The sequence below is a fragment of the Cyanistes caeruleus genome, chromosome 3 (genome assembly GCF_971803275.1).
Source record: "Cyanistes caeruleus chromosome 3, bCyaCae1.hap1.1, whole genome shotgun sequence".
Lineage (NCBI taxonomy): Eukaryota > Metazoa > Chordata > Aves > Passeriformes > Paridae > Cyanistes > Cyanistes caeruleus.
The window spans coordinates 59,493,671-59,511,447 of NC_141703.1; the positions used below are offsets into that span (position 1 = coordinate 59,493,671).

Sequence of the window (17,777 nt, forward strand, 5' to 3'; positions counted from 1 at the left end):
TGGAAACCAACAAAAAAAATATTTCAGCTGATGTGAATGATTTAGTAGCTACAAGGAGATTTACTCTTGTGCTTTTTCCATTTCCTTTGGGATATGACTATCATGTTTCTGAGAATTTTTTTTTCCAGCTCTCTAATCAGGAACATCCATGCTAGGAGACGTAACCTTTTTGGAATGAAAAACAAATGCTTACTCTTTCTATTGCTCTCTAAAGGGAAGTTGTCCTACATGCCTTTAGCCATTACATCCACTTTCCCTTGAGAAACTGGGGATATATGTGTTTGTTGACTAAAGCAGACATCACAGGGCCTCAGATCAACTGAGACTGCTGGACAGAAGTCCCAATCCATCACATCCTACCAAGCATTTGATTGCTGTGTTAGAGAGGAGGGGGAGATTGTTCCCTTTATTTTGCCAGAAATTGTGAAAGATGTTTGTAGCTAGAAGTCAAGCCAAAGATGATTTTGACATATATTGAAGTGCCCTGAGTTGCCACTATTGCAGGTAAGTAATTTTATGTCTGGCAGTCAGAGAGGGATTCACTGTATGCTCTAAGCAGTCTTTTTGAAAAGCAACTCTTGCTAACAGTTCCTGGTTAGTGTTGATTGCAGAGACCACATTTGTAGACATCTGTTGCATGGATAGATCATAATCAATGGAGCTTCTTTTTCTTTCTTTTAAAGTAAACTTCCTTCTTTTTCTTCTCTTTTTTTCTTTTTCTCTTTTAAAATTTTCTGTAGGACCTGGGGATAACGAAAGTGGGTCATATGAAGCGAATTCTCCAGGGAATTAAAGAGCTCAGCAAGAACACCCCTTTGTCAGAAGTGTAATTATGCTGGTGCTTTTCTTAAAGAGAGAAGAGAAAGTTGCTGGAGAAGCAAAGCCGTTGCAGGCACTTGGCTGTCCTTGTAGTTTACTCTATGGAAGAATAAGCACTGGTGTTTGTACAGGCTAGCATCTCTGAACTCTTGTGTGGTGAAGAACTCACAGCAAGAGTACGAAAGGATTTGTGCCAAAACAAGAAGGAAAAGGTGATACGTTCTGTGTTTTCTTGGTGTGCACATTGGCCAGTTTGGATAAGCCCAGTTTCGTAAATTGATTGGTTGATGATCAACTGCACTGACTGGAAAATATAATCAAGAAACGATTGCTTTGCTTACATGCAGCTCAGTATGCCTCTCTTTATGCTGCAGCAAGATGCCACAGTACAGCATGAGGTCATCTGGTTATTCTTCTGAGGAGCAGGTCTGTAAAACCTCCTGTGCAGGAGACCAAGAAGTTTGGAAGGTTCAACACGTGAGCCTGGCAGTGCCGCAGGTATCCAGCACTCGCCGGCCGTGCAGAAGAGGGGAGAGATACCTTGTGATACCATGAATGCAAACTATAATGCATGGTGTGCCTGCCTGAATTGTCTGTTGTTCTGTTGCATGACACATCTGATACTTTAAACACTTGAACAACTTTTTTATTGGTTTGAATGAGATTTAATTTATTGCTACTTGAGTGTCCTTTTTTTTTTTTTTTCCTCCTGTTTCAGGCACTTTTCTATTCTTCAGTGTTGTGTTATGCCTAAAATGTGTTCTATGGCAAAGGGTGTGTGGGTGTGGAAACTTAGCATTTGTGCCATATTCAGCAGATTATATATGATTGAAACACTGTACAGTTAGATTTTTAAATATATCATGTACAGAAAGTTTATCAGGTAACTAACTTATGAGAATTTTTGAAAGACCGGTACCTCACAAAAATGTCAATTGGCTTCCTGCATGGAAAATGATAATGAATCTTCTCATGGTGCATTTTAATGTAGTTATTCAGTTATCTTAAACATCTGTAGCATATTTGAACTTGTAGGCACTAATGGTTTTATTTATTCAATTGTTCAAAAGCAGGTTTAAATATTAATGAAACTTTCTTAAAGGAAAATTTAACTTTATTTATCATACATAAGATATTTAAAATGTAGCAGCTGATTTGATTTTTGTGGGGTAAACTTTTACTTGTTGCTAATTAACTATTAATTTAAAAATGCATCTGTGTGCATTTCTTTAAAAAAGTATCAGTTTGTTTCTTGACAGCACTCTGCCATCAGTAGACCATAAAAACTTAAAAAACCCCCAGACTCTAAGGTTTTAGACTATGCATGCTAAGATGAATCACATGCTAGGTAGTAATCCATGAGTGTAAACAGGTTAAAAAAATTAAAACCATCTTTGTTCAGAAATTGCTCTGGACCAGAGTTTGCAAGGTTATTTACTTAAATGAAACAGGTTCATAATTTAATTTCCTGGTTAACTTTTCACAAAAGTATTAATCTAGTCAGAAGATAAATTTCATATGTCTACAAAAAAGTCCTACCTAAATGTTTGAGATGAGATGACTTTGCACCACCTGCCAGAAACTTGCACAGAACTGCTGTCTCCTTGATGTTCCTAGCAATGTGTCATTGCAGCTCAAGGAACACTTGACTTTCACTTAATCAAGTAGCTTTGATGTTTCTTGCACATTAAAGAGTATCTTAACATCTATTCATGTTTTCCTCATGGGCAGATTTCATTTGGTTTTTACCAAAAGTTATTTTCTTGTATAAAGGGGCCAATGTCAAGTACTGCATCCTGGTTTTGCCCTCCATTTCTCATGCATATGACAGAAGTTGTTCCATGGCAAGTAGATGGGACTCATCCCTTGGAAAGTAAAATCTATTATCCTCATTGTTTTATTGGAGAAAAAAAAGTCAAAACAAACAAAACAGGCTTAATTTGTATATTATTGTAGTTCTTTGTGTTCTTGCTGCTGTAGGTTCAACAGACTCAACTCTGGGAGTTCTGTGATAATGATATTCTGGTAAACAAATGAAAGTAAAAGGCTATTTTCTATTAGGTTTTGCATAAAAAAAAATCAAAATGTCTTTGTTAAATGGTATGATTTTCAGGCTGTTGTATGAAAAACATATGCCAAAAATAGAAAGTTGGGCAGACAATGGAAAGTTTCTTGGTTTTGGTTTTATTTTAATGTACTTGACATTCACCTCTTTAATGATGTTCAGGTGACATCTGTCAAGTCTTTGTGAGCTTTATTTCCTTTTCTCTCTGGCTCTCCATAAGCTACACTATGTTTTAACATGTGACAACATTTTAGCATACTGATGTTACAGTAGACAACATAGCTAATCTTCTGTCTATTCAAGGACATAATACATAGCAGAACTTTCCTTGCTTTCCTGATTGTAAGATACAATCTCTTTACAACTTTCAGCCTTGCTGTCTATAATGCATTAAGATGGGTTACAGAACCAGATCTCTTCAAGTCAAGTGTAGAGGTCTACACTGACTATAGTAAAAAATGGGAGCTGCTTATGGGCAGGGAAAATGGGAAAATGTTGTTTGCAACAAATTTCTTACAGCACTCCTCAAATTACCTCACTAAAGGACAACTGATCAATGATCATTTTTCTAAATGACCACCAAAGAATTTAACTTTGATTGTCCTAAGCAGTTTTTTTAAACATGTGAGTAGGAAAAAACAAAACTGTAAGTATCATTTATGCTGTATTTATTAGATGCCCAGGAGAGCAAATTTTATGCAACTCTATGCCTTAGACTAGTGTTGGCTATGAAGTGCAAATGCATCTGACAAGGAGGCTCAAAATATTTTTACAGGGGTTCTCTGTGGATGTTGTGTGTTGTAACTGTGTTTAAGTGAAGTAGCTTTTCTGAAGGCCTGAACACAGTGTTACTCTCTCATGATTATTCTAAGTATTGGGTTTTTTTCCTTACTGCTGTAAAAGTCCTAGCTCCTAGAGCTAAGTACATAAATAGCTAAATTTTTTAATGAACCATATTTTCTGTAATTTGATCCTTCCGTGAAAAGTGCTTCAAAGTATACATCCCAATATTTCAACAAAACCAAGGTAAACACATCCCTAAAAGGAGTTAGCTTTTTAGAAAACAAGATCCTGAGGAGCCTGATTCAGGATGCTAGATATATCAAGACAATCCCTATACAAAGTTTACTGGATTAATTTCCTCCCCCCGAGTCAAATACATGTGATTCCCTTGGTCAGTATACATTAAAGCCTGAAAGGAATGCAGAGTAATCTGCATTTTTTTGTAGTGGCTGGTATTCATATAGATGGAAAGCTCTACACCTCAGAGAGAGAAACATAAGAACTACACATTTTAAAATGTCAGCAGGTTGCTAAGTGTATTTGCTATTTTGTCATTTTCAAATAGGATTGTCTCAGTTCATTGTATTTGATTGCTGTATCAGCCTCTGATTTTGGTCATGCAAATTTTGCCTTTATAAAGCCTCTTGCCTTCTTTTTAGAAACTGGATGAAATCAAGCCAGCTCATGGTTGTAGGTGTTTGGGATGTTTTGCAATACTTCAAAGAAAAGAAGGTTCAAAAATCGATGTTTTTATAAGATGGCAAGTGAAGATCTTCTTTGATACATTTTTATATCGCTTCCCTTAACTGCTATTCTTTTCTCCTGAATGTTTCTTTCTTTCAAAGAAAAATGCTTTGAACTTGGAAGAACAGCAAAGTGTAAAGCATATGATCAAAAACCCTTCCAGACTATTTCATTCCAGTATTTCTTGTTTTGGGACTGGAATTAACATGCTTGGTCCTGTAAATAATAAATAGAAATCATCTTTCTCTCTCTATCCCTGCCCAAAGTAATTAATACTGCAATGCCACATCACTGTAATTCAAAGGAGAGGTATTGATTTTTTTCTTCATAAATGTCCATTTAGTATTTTCCTATGCTTTTTGCCAGGAAATAGGTAACCTGCCAATTTTATTTTTTAATTGAACTCGCTCATGCTATTAATGAAAATTTCATAAATCCTTGATAATGAACATTGCTTCAAGGGTAAAATTATCAGTGTTTTTCAATGCATCTGGTCTTCATTTCAGGAAGACTGGTAGGATACCTTTTTCACAATGTAATGGAAAATTAATTTATGAAACAAATATGAGAGGATGTTCCATAGTCCTACTTTAAAAATAATGTACATGCAAGACAAAACCCCCTATGGTGATTCCATTTTGCTTGATGCTTCCTGTTAATGATTGCATTAGTAGTGTTTACAGTTGTTTCTGCAGTGCTCTTTGTGCTCCTAAATATTAAATTCTTGCCTATGAGTTCAACAGTTCTGGTAATTAATAATTAGCAGTGCAAAAAGGCTTTGTGAAAGGTAAAGGCACAAGGAATGTATCTCAGAGAGGATAACTGAGCTGGAGCAATTTGTTTAGCTTGCAACCAGGAAATCATCTTGACACTTGTATGAGTAAGTGAGAGTCACAAAAAAATAAAATAAGTAATTTTAAATTTATTTTTTGATCCCAATAACTTAAATACCTCTCAACTGCAGCATACTGTATACATTATAATGCATTATAATGCAGTCTGTCCTGTGTTTTTGATTCTGTTTCCATGGATTGCATGTTTTGTGATATGATTTTCATATCACAATTTTGATGCTGCTTATTCTAACTGCAAAGGTTTAATGTTTGCAAGAATTGTACATGACTATATCACTATCTTAAGGAACAAGTTTTTGATGACTTGAGGAAGCTGAGGAGTTTGGACAGGATTTAGTCTTTGGGCAGGACTTAAAATATCTCTGCTTTATCTTCAGAGATGAATGGTAACATCAGCAGGATTGATAAAGCCACATTTGGTAATTATCAATATAAAATCTTTACTTGTTGTATAAATTCCTATATTTATATCTAGAGTATAGTGTGGAATGGATCTTTTTACAAAAAAAAAAATAAATAAATTTCTAGTTGTTTTCTACTACTGTTGCATTAGGTTTCATAGATCTGTTAAGTGTTAGCTTACTTACTTGAAATGTTTGTTTCTGCCATACAGAAGCCCAGTCTTTTTCTCAAAAATTATAATCCATTTGGAAGCCATCTGGAGACCTTGAGAAGAGAATTTCTGTAGCCAGTTGGAGCTAATACCAAAATTCATAGTCACTTCTGTAGGCTTTATAGTGATCACCTTCAATATTTTAACAAAAAAAATATAAAAATTAAATGTTTGTGACTTTTTCAGTGCATAGAATTAATGCTAAAACACTATCCCCTTGTCATATGTAAATGAAAAAATATTATCATTATTAACACTTGTGCAAAAAAGCAAAATGCTGATGAATACATACCCAAGAGGATTCCTGGACAAATGTTAATCCATTTAGCTGTAGTGGTTAAAGACCTATCACCTTCAGAACAGTCGACAGAAAATTCATATGTGCACATGGTAGAATTACAAACATCTGTTTTAAATAATTAAAGACTTGTTTCCCAGTTGACAAAAATTTGATAAGTTCTCTGACGGGATTTTGAGTTCATATAACCTATTTCTTTAATTAGTGGGGCAGAAGAAGCTGGTGCCTCATTTATGTTTAACACCAGTCATGCCTTTATTAATGTTTTTACATTGCTTCCCAGCTCCCAGAACTGGATGAGTTCCCAGCTTCTGGCAAGATGAGACCCTTGTGTGTCTCTCCATGGCTTCTCTTCAGAAAAGCTGGATGGGCAGGCCAGGAAAAAGCTGTAGGGTGCTCAAGGAGAGCAAAAGACACCAAGATTTCAGGCTCCAAAGTCTAGCATAGCCATAGGAACTAAAATCCTGTATGTTATATTTTTGCAATCCCTGCTAGAAGCTCTGTCTAACAATTAACAGGAGCTACAGCATGCCCTTGGAAAGAGAAGTGTTTTGGCTAACTACCAGCTGTGTAAGACATTGAAAACACTGAACGTTATGGTAGCTATTAGTATGGCAAGTATCCAAGTGGCCAATGAATATTTTATTCATTGGAACAAATACTTTGGAAAAATAAAGTTTTTTAGTATTATTCAAAGACTTGTGTTAGGATTGAAAAGCTACTGAATATAAAAGCAATGTGGTACAAAGTTTAAAGTAATTTGCAACTATTTTTTCCCAAATCTGGTGGAAACAACTATTTTAGGGAGCTGTGTTTGATCCAGGTATAGCTAGACAAGAGCATGTGAACTGGAAGGTAAACAGGGAGAAATGAATTAACAGGAAGAAATAGTAAAATTGGACAGTTTGTTTTCATTATGGAAACTGTGTGAGAAACCAGAAATAAAATCTCCACAGTGCCCCAAATCCCTTCTATGACTTTTTAAACTGAATTAGCATTTTAAATCCTGATTTTTAAAACTAAAGCTCTAATTGTATAAAAATGATTTTAATGTAATTAATAACCTGACAGTGCCATTAACGGGGAAAGAGTTAGAAACACAACTGTGTTTTTCTCCTGGTGTTGAAGTAAGCTCTGCTTAGGACTAATTCTCCTTGCAGTCACAGTCAATTATTTTGTAAATGGGGAGATTGAGCAAAGCCATTCGAAGCTGCTTGGTGTTGCTTTTCAGTGATGGGGAGAGCATGTTTGCTGAAAAGTGGGGCCTGGAGGCTTCTAATGAGAATTTCAAGGATGCAAGATTTTCTAGTTAGATAGTTCAGGAAGGAGCACACAGGAGCACACAGGCATACAGATTCTCAGTGTGAAGGTTCCTAGTAGCACTGTCCTCCCAAAAGATGCCATGGCTATATGTTGAAACAGGCATTTGGACTGTGTGCTTAGCCACATTCCAGAGGATTTTCTACAGGCACCATCTGTCACTTGTGGTGTCCTATTTCTGTCTTGGTTCTATGTCTCCTTAAACTGGGTACCTTGAAAAATATGATTGTCCATATATGACAAAAATTACCATTTTTCCCACTCAAGGAGCACAGCTTGTGAACCAGTCCTGAGATAATTTGTTTCATTAGCCACCTTTCCACATCATATCCTTGGAATCCTAAAAGAGCTGAATCCTAAAAGACCTCCCTAGAGCTGCCAGTTACCTTAGGAATTTAATATGCTTGTATGTTGATGTGATCATCAAAGGGCAAGGTGATATTCACAGTGGCAGATGAGGTGCTCCTGAAAGGTGAAGGGGGCCTGATCTCTGCACTTTCCCTCTGGTTCTTCTTTGTTGGTGTCATCACACACAAATAATTTAATGTCATATAATATTAGAAGCTCCTTGTCTTAATTCTTGGTGACGGCAAGCCTATCAGTCTCTACTAACAAAACTCTTCGCTGTCACATCTGTCTGTCTAGAGCAGGTATCTTCAAATGTTGAGCACTGTGGAATTGCATTAATGCATTTTTAATATGTGTTCTGGCATCTAAGAAAGGTACATTTCACGTAAAGGTATTTCAAAGGTTCTGAGAGGATCCCAGCCAGCATGGGTGGTTTCTGTCATTAGCCAGGCTTGCAACTTACACTGATATTCCAGTCAAGTACAGCTGCTAGGTAGTTCTGTAGTAACATCCATTTACATGCATGAGTGGATGCATGAAGTACACATGGAAGTGTTGCAGAGATATGACAGTGCTCTGCATAACTCATATATATGTGTCTAAATGGCAGTTTGTAGCAAAGAGCTGAAACACATGATTTCCACTCAATCCAAACCTATATTCAATAGAAAATGAAAACATCTAATGTGGTTTGCATGGCTTTAGGTAAAAAGTGGTGTGTACTCAGTACTTTCTGCCCTTTGTTTCCCCTTCTTCCCGTTCATTCCACAGGAAAGTCCATCATCTTTGCAATCATATAGATATTTAGGGACTTAAGGCATATGCTGTGCTTTAAACAGTACTTTAGGCCCCTTGGAGATTGTTCTTGTTCTTGTAGCATTTACATGTAAGTCTACAGATGATTTGCTTGGAGGGAAATTGCTCCTCATATAAAAGTGATCCTCACATTGATCATGGGTAGGCTTTTATATGCCATACCTATGAACGTCATTCTCTTGCCAGTATTTGTGTGGATGTGTATAGTAGATATGTCGTATCTAGTTCGTAGTGTGTATGTGAGAGCACACCTGTACATAGAGATGTATATACATACCCTGCTTTTGCTCAATATAATGATGCCAACTTGTGTGTAGAGCCAAAAAAACTTAAAACTATACAGTGCTTGAGATGCTGCATTGTTTTTATTATAGTATTTTTTATATCAGATGAATTGCAGGATGTTTACAGTTGCTTATTAATATTTAACTTATACAATGGGGTGGCAGGATGTTTATGATCGTTGTCAGCTAAAGAATTGTATGTGATTCTGGGTAAAATTTTGGCTTTTTTGAAATCCTTGGCAAAACTCCCATTGATCTCACTGGGGCCAAGATTAAACCCCTCTGAATCTATTGTTTACTGGCTATTTTCCTACTGTGATAATTTTTTAATGAGTGAAATGTATTTATTTTTTCCCAATGTGAAATCTGCAGTTTCTATTTGGATTTTTCTATGGAACCTGCAAACTACAACACAGGTGGGAATATATGCCTAAGAGAATGTACAGAGTTTTTCATTGATCTGGTCCTTGAATATGTCTAAGAAAATACCTTCTAAAATAACTTTTGTAAGATTTAATACAGAATCATCTAAAAAGAGATCACCTTTCATGCCACTCTCCACAAAGAGGGAATGCAATGTGGCAGGTAAATGTGAAGTATTCACTGATGAATGAAAAGTAGTCCTGTCTGTTTTCTGTACTTACTGATCTCACCTGTCTCTGCAGATCTGGTATGAGACACTTGAAGTACCTTATCCTAAAGTATCTTACTGGGGAAAAAAATGTTACATAGTAAGTATGTGGCTTTAAGCTTTTCATCAAGACTTGGAGGTATCTTCAGAACCAGTGCATTGAATGATTTTTAATATTCCGTGGATCAGTTAAAATTATGAAAATGTTAAGTGGAAAGGCAAGTCAGACAACTGCTTGACATTAGAGAAATCATTTGTCTGAAGGCAGAAGGATCAGTTCTTTAATAGCACAAGGGAGAAAAATATCATAATGCAGCGCTTCCTAAATCCCTTTTCAGGGTATCTTCTAATTATGTATGCTCAAAGTGTATTCTTCCTGTATAAAAACCATATGGCTGTGAAACAGCCAAGTAGATGCATCCTAATTTCTTCACCTAAGGCTAAAATACAATTTTCAAACAGGAGCTGTCATGCACTTTGAAATATATGTGTTGGGAACAGGTAAGTTTATATTTATCATAGATAGTCATCCCAGGGATAGTCGGACTCGTAAAATGAGGTAGTTATGTCAAAGTTATCAGAAGCTGAAGAAATAACAGAGCAGACACCAGACACCTTCCTTCATGAGGCTCTTTCTGAAGACATCTGTGCAAATGCCCACCACTTCTGGGAATCTTTCCCTATAATTTAGTTTAAGGAAGGATCATATTCAGATTCCTATCCTTCCCCTTGCTAATAAGCAGGAAGTATGCACCTTGGTTGAACTTTCTAGGAGTTTGTTGGCTGTAGAAACAGCCTCAAAAGAATAAACATTTAAGGCAATCAGTAGGCTTGCTAAGGATACACAGGGCTCTGTCTGGGCTCATTAGTCTGCTAATGTGGATCTGATCACAGATTAGTGGGGAAAAAGTTCCTATGGTGCTCCTGCCTCACTTGGTGGCAAGGTTTCGTGGTCGTTAGTGGGGCCAGACGCCAGCAGACATCTTTCCTTTTGCGTGTTGATTGCCTTTCTGCAATTCTAATCAGGACTGGAGCTCAGGACACACCTTTATTTGTCTGCAAGGCCATGTGATATCAGAGGAAATGAGGAGGAAGTGGCTGAAGGTCTGGATTCTGCCTTTGGTTTCCTGCCAGTGGAGCTGGTGTAAGGCTGGGGGCAGCGTAGTTAACCTCTGAGTGCCTCACTTTCTCCGCCCAAGGGAATAGGGATGCTCACCACCTCTGTACAGCCCCCTCGAGTCCTGTAGGAGAGCAGTGTTATATAAACCGCTGAGTTTTACCCACACTATTATATGTAGTAAAAATAAATTACTTCTGTCCATAACACTGCAAGAATTGCTTTTCCTAGTTCCAGTTCTCTTTGATGAGCTACTACATCCTGGGTAGTCAGTTTTGAAGCTTAGCAATTGCTCTAATACTTAGAATTACACACATAGCAGGCTCTGTTTGCTGCAGAAAAGAGTAAAACTTTAAACTGCCTGACAAAACTTGCCAATGAAGTATATCTAACAGAGCAGGGGTGTAACTTTTGGCTTTATTTACTTGTAATAATGGTAAGGAACAGTGAATTTTGTTTGTTTACATACTGTTTACAATGGCACAGTTTTATTTTTAATATATAAAAACAATTGAGGTATTTATTGCATATACTATTTTAAAGATGTTTTATGTGTTTTCACCTTTGGAATATATTGTTACATTTCCTTGTACAGATAATTTGGGTGGCTTTGTTAATATAGTTAGTAATTTTTATGACTACTAAGTGACCAGTTTTCCGTGCCTTTTTATTGTTGGATGCATGATTACATATTTATTATTGTATGGAAGTCACTGAGATGTGTATTTTTGTATTCTGCTGGAAGCAATGGTTGATTTTATTGTACCTGATAAGAGATGCCCTCCATAACAGGCACTCGTATGAGATCTTCCTTCTCAAATAAACAGAATGCATTCAATGTATATAAGTCCTTGAATTTATTTTGTGTCTAGAAATCAGTGGAAATACTTGAACATCATGACATTGAATTTTAGATGTTATCCACTCAAAATGTGGGCTGCTACCAATGTCATCAAATCCAAACCAGAATTCCCCATCAAAATCAATACAATGGCAACTTCTTGACACAATATAAGACTTTGGAATTTAAAAGAAAACTCTCTGCATTAAAACTACATAAAATTTGGATGAATGACTATTGAGCGTCATTTCTACTCAGTCTACCAGGGACTGCCTGAAAATTGTTTTAAATTGAGGGCTTTGAATACAGCTCTTATACATCCTCTAAATGGCTATGTGCAAACCCAGATGCAAGCAGGTCACTTGTGCATGTAGGTGTTTACGTTTGCAGGGATCTTCCGCTGGATCTTGCTGCTACACAGCGTATTAAGTGTAAAAACAGATTTGTATTTGCACCTATGGTAACATCAGCCATTAAAACACAGCATTCAGTAGCCTCCATTTTTCCAGGAGTAAGTGGTAGTAAAACAAACACATTTTTTCCCCAGCAGTATGGGCTGTGCCTCCCTAGCACCAACCCTGATAAACACTCACGGGGGTTGATTCCAGAGGGCCGTTCTGCAGGCAAGCATCGGCTGCCGTGTTGTAGGTCACTGAGGTGCTAGGCTGGTACTTTGCACAAGATGTGATGTGAAAGTAACCACAATCACTGGCAGATACAGAAGGAAAATTACAGTGTGCAGGAACCTAAGGCAGCTCATGAAAGCTGTAATCTTGTGATCGATGAAGCTGTCTTGTGGTTGGGATCCCATTGTCCTGAATGATCGTACATTGGAGAGGCAATTTTATGGATAACCCAGAAAGCTTAAAGGTCAGTGCTGAGGGGTCTAATGCACCATGAAATCCAGGTGCTTACAGTTCTCTAAGGATTGAAGCCTGTACTTTAATTTTAGGTGTGTTTTGGGAGGATTCAATTTCTTTAACCAAACTGAAATGGTTGGTTTCTATAATCAAAGCTGTGTTATAAATGAGAGACTGTAGTAGGAGAAATAACTCAAGGGGTAAAGCAGGAGACACCACTAGGGATGGCACTCTGCAGTACATGAGGAGACTGGGTGTGATGGTGCTTGAACACCGGGAACTCTCCAGAATTTCTTCTAGAAGTTAGACTGCACAGTAAGGTAGGCTTCCCACAGTTCATCTTGACCATAAATTAGTTTTCTGAGAATATGAATTCGAAGAATGTAAAAAAAGTAGTTGGATTGTAAGCCTTAACCTGGAAGATGCACTGAGGGAGGTTAAAAATTTTGAGAAAACTTTGGTAAATTAACTGTTCATACCACATATTAGTACTTGTGGCATATAATCAATCCGTTCATGTCAGCAGCACCAAATAGCTGATATGAAGTCTGAAACTGTGCTAACTTTTAATTCCTATCACTAAATTAATGAAATTCTGAAAAAAAAAAAAGGTTGTAGACAGACAAGCATTGAAATTGGAAATGCTGAAGCAAATTTAACAGAGTAATTGCCCAGAATTATTTTATCAAAAAGGGTGGCATGGATGTCTTGTCTAAAACAACATCTAGTAGCAAATTATTTAAAGAGGTTTAGTGGGGATGGCATGATAAACTACAAGGGAAAAATGAAACTGGTTCAGTATTAACATTTCATATTAATATTAAAATATTGGAACAGTGAGCAAGGTAAAAAGTGAGAAGCAAAAATTATTTTTAAATTATGCCATTCAGGCCACTGAAAGTTTGCATTTAGATTAAAATCTGCCCATTCTGGAGGCAGATATAGGAGTATGACATTAGTCTGAATTGGCCGTGTATTTAACTAGTTGTTTGCCCCATTTCCTTGGGAGTTATTGCAGACTGTTTCCTAATGACAGAAATGCAGTTCTGATCATACTTATACTTTTTCAAAATAAAGTATGTCAGTGGAGCCACGGCCTTAATCATCCCCAGCCATCTAATGGTAAGAAGACGTCATGGATTGAATGTGTCTTGAAAGCATGACAAAACACGAGGCAGGTGCAGTAGCTTCTGTCCTGGCCAAATGCTCACAGAAGAGTGAAAGCAGCAGCTGGCCCATGCCCTCCTCATTCAGATGAGAACCGAGGGGATCTACACGGAAGTATATCTTTCTTTTTATAGAGAGACAGATGAGAGATGTCATGGTGATGAAATGGGACATCCTGGGATGTGGCAGATGCCTCACTGAGGCAGTGGGATTTTTTGCTCTAGCTTTAGTTTCCATTTCCTTTCCCTGACAGCAGTGCACAGCTGTGCCTGCACTTGCCCCTCTGAACTCATTCCTCCCCTCTGCCCTTTTGCTGCTATTTGCATCTCCCAAGCCTCAAAGGCTTCAGCCCTTCTCAGATACCTACTGTCACTTCCCAATTGCACTTTGCCAAGTTCAATTTCCTTTCTTCAATTTCATTAAAAAAAATAAAAATCAGAATCCATCTGCTACCTAGTGACATTAATTTAACAGCAGATATGTGTTCTCCTTGCAGTCAGGCTATCTTCTGAGTAGAGCAGTTCATTAATTAGAATCAGATATGTAATACCTCTGAATCCCTAAAGCATGGCCCTTGTAGTAATAATAATAATAATAATAATAATAATAATAATAATAATCTTAATCTGCTAATGGTGTAATGATTCAACCTATGGTGTGTTTTCCCTCCCTCTGAGGGAGCACAGCTTTGCTCAGATTTCCTGGGCACAGTGTTTCCAACCCGCTTTTGAAGCCATCACTACTCTGAAGGTCAAGTCACACAGGAACCTGCAAGTAGTGTAAGAGTATGTTCTTCTGATTATGCCTGATGGCTTGTTTTCCAAATAACTTGCTTAAAAGCATTAATCCAGTCTATCAGAAATCTTAGGGGGCTATGTTCAGGTGAATAAAGAGGAAAAAATGTTCAAGACATTGAAGAGGCCATGGAGCTGTTCCCAAAACATGTTTTTTTTGGAGTGAAGGGAAGCTGCTTTTTTTAAGAATTGTAGGTTCAGAGGCCATTTCAGAGTACCTGCACTAAAAGCTTGGTAGTAAGGTTTTCATGCTGTTCTTCGTCCTTCACCAGCTTCTGTAAACTGTGGGAGAAGCAGGTGGGTTTTGGGGCCAGCTCCTCATCCAAGGTGGAGTGGCAGTTTAGAGGAGAGTGCCTTACCTGGAGTGTGTGGGAAACCCCTTCCTGAAATTAAAACCCAAGAACTTTAATGAAACAGGAAGTCGTAAAATGAGTTTCCTTTTTTGAGCACTGACTTTCTACAAAGATGAGCCTTAGATAATTCTGCTCTGGCATTCCATCTCTCACTTCCTCTCTCTTGGGCCCCCACTTTCCAACCACTGTGTTTTGGGCATCTTCTTTCAGGTACTCCATAGACCGTAAACCCAAGGAAATGTAGGGACAGGAGCAACGTTCTGAATCAAGGAGGAAGAGCATCAAACAGCATGATGTTTGATGAAAAATGTTTTCACATCTTTCATTTATTATCTTACTTCATCAAAATAAAATAATTGAATGTGTTTATATATGAATAAAAATCAAATATGTTCCTTAGAGAATTTATAAAGGAATGAGGCAGCTACACAGGGAGAGATGGAGGAGACAATATCTGTGCCAGCTCTGCTCCACCAAAACATCAAGGAATGAACAGCATAAATTTTACAGTTGCAGTGTAAAACCTTCACAGAGTTGTCTTAGGAAGGTATATACTGCTTTACAAATCAAATGTTCTCAGAATTAAAATTTCAATATATTGCTCTGTGACCAGTTGGCCATGAAAATGACTACTCTGTAATTCCCAGAATCCTAAGCCTATTTAAATTATTGACAGGAGTATTAATTAAATCTTTCAAACACTGTGGAAAGAGTAGCCTGGGCAAAGGAACTTAAATTGTTGAAAACTACAATAACAATTAATTATGTCAGGCCAATCAATCACCATTTATTTCTCAGTCAATAAGAACCATTGTTAATGACTGATTAAGCTCAATTAAGGTTTGATGGAAGTGCTAGTTTTTAAATAGAAATTAAATTATTGTATCATTTACTACCAGGATAAAAAATACATAATGGATTATTTTTTCAATAGAAATCCCCTCTCAAAACATATTTATTTTGAAAACAAGATTCAATGTCCTCAGTTTTCTTAGCTGGCTGGGAAATCTGGGTTTTTATTATAGACTTCTTCCCTTGCTGGATTAAATGGAGAAAAACTTGAAACATAAACCCTTGTGGTTCTTCTACATCGGTTTAGCAAATACCCAGTTTAAATGCTTCTGATATCCAGACTAATCCCTGGGGGAGTAGAAAGAAAGAATACTTTTTCTTAATTTAGAGAAGATTCCTATCCTCTGTAGACCTACTCGCTTTGTGATTTGTGGGAATCTGACCATGGTTGCCTTTGGGTTGGTAGAGGGGGTTTGCCTGGAGAAATCACAGTGCTGAAAAGATGTTACATGACATTTTACCCATCCATTATTGTTCCCATTCTATCTTCCAGGCTCACTTGTTGCTGCCATCAGTTTTCCTCCTCCCAAATTAAACAGAGAAAAATGAGACTTTTAGGGTGCATGCCATGTTAAAATTCTGATGCACCTTAGTTTTGGGCACTGAGTGACTCTAATGTTTAAGGTATCAGTAAGCATAAGATATGTGTAATGATGGTGTTGAAATTTTTTAAATCACTATTTCACCAAAGCTTTGTTTGCTTTCAATATTAATTGATCTTTTCTTTATTTAGTGGTTCAAGTCCTGTATACTGAATCAAAGTTTTCCTTTTGCATTGACTCTTTTTACTGGCCCAGAATAGAAGTCATTCTTTGTGAGAGACAAATTACAACTGTTAGGAGGACTTTCCCAGAAGATATTAAATACTGCAGCTAAAATGCAGTTTCTGTGTCAGAATCTCACACTTTGCAGATCAGCTGCATCTCTTGCCTTCCATTCTCCTTTGGCCTCGGTGTCTTTGAGGGCAGCACTGGTGGTGTCTCTTCCTTCTGACACAGGATTAGAGTTTTACAGAGGTGATGAAGTTTTAGCATGACTAGCATAATGTAAAAAATAGATGCACAACTTGTGCAAATTGTACTTTTCATCTTCTCTCACACAGAAACAGATGGGATTGCCCATTTCCTTTAAAAGCAGGCCACCTAGTGCTCGCAGAGGTTCAGCACAGAGAGAAGCCCACTGCCAGCACAGTGGTTTGCTTCCTCCCTCATTTCACTCCCTTCAAACCACGGAGCTGCTCACCTACTTTTCAAAACACACAGTGCCACAATGCAACTTAATAGAACAGAAACTTTAGGTTGTTGACTTCACAGGCCTGTTTCCTGTCTGGCTCTCTGCTACTTGCTTTGCTTCAGCACTGGGTTTTGTCAGACCCCTCTGTCAACCAGCACGAGTGCCCTAATATGGCCAAGAAGCATCAAGGAACGTGACAGTGTGGTTGGGATCTGCTGGATTAATTAAATAAGCCAAGGGCAGAAGGATCTAGCACCAGGAGTGGCCCAGTGAGGAGGCAGTACTGGGAGAATAGAGGAAAGACAAAAGGGGAAAGAGAGGACAATACTACCTTTTCACCACCAGCAGCAAGCTGGCAGAAACTGCATCTTCAGGTTCACCAGAGAAAAAGAGAATTAAAGTAGAAATACTGACAGCTTCTCATCCTCCAGATTGACACAGGGCACCATAAGAGAGAAAAGTATGCCTCAGTCCTTTATATGGGCTATTAAAAAATGATGAGCCAGTAGTATCCATACTGGAATGTGACATCTCCAAAGAAAGTGCAAAGGCACAGCCTGGAATGATGTTACTAATTCTGTAGCTGTATGACCAGACATGTAACCAGTGTCCCAGGAAGATACTTTATCCCAGCATTTTGCTGGAGCTTCCTTTCCTCCTCCCACTGAGACAAGGAGAAGACTCAGACACCTGCTGCTCCTAATGGTCCTGTGGCACTTACAGAATGTCCAAATTCTGGTGAAGGTAAATCCTGTGTGAATTTTGTTTTGTATAAATTGTATAAATCTCTCTGTGACAGGTGAGTTTGGGGTGTTTTGTGCATGTGTAAGAAGTGTAAATACTGAGCTATGTAGCCCTGGATATTGTATACCACAGCTAAATTCAGTCCTGCATGGCTGCCAATGTATTTGGCAATATTCTTCTTTTAATGTAGGGGCTTAGCCTCTTAGTTAAAATGAAAAATCAGTAACTTTTCATTCTAATC

The 17,777-nt window shown here is 37.7% G+C and overlaps 1 protein-coding gene across 5 annotated transcripts in view; it reads left to right on the forward strand.

Annotated features, from left to right (window-relative positions):
• The window catches only part of DGKH (diacylglycerol kinase eta), a 156,134-nt gene extending 150,093 nt beyond the window's left edge, over window positions 1-6,041 (forward strand). For all 5 annotated transcript variants that reach the window (XM_086881204.1, XM_086881205.1, XM_086881206.1 and 2 more), the window contains one exon: window positions 741-6,041. In XM_086881204.1, coding sequence (XP_086737330.1) covers window positions 741-830 — 90 coding nt within the window. In that variant the 3' untranslated portion in view covers window positions 831-6,041. The remainder of the gene's footprint in view (window positions 1-740) is intronic.
• The last annotated feature ends 11,736 nt before the right edge of the window (window positions 6,042-17,777 follow it).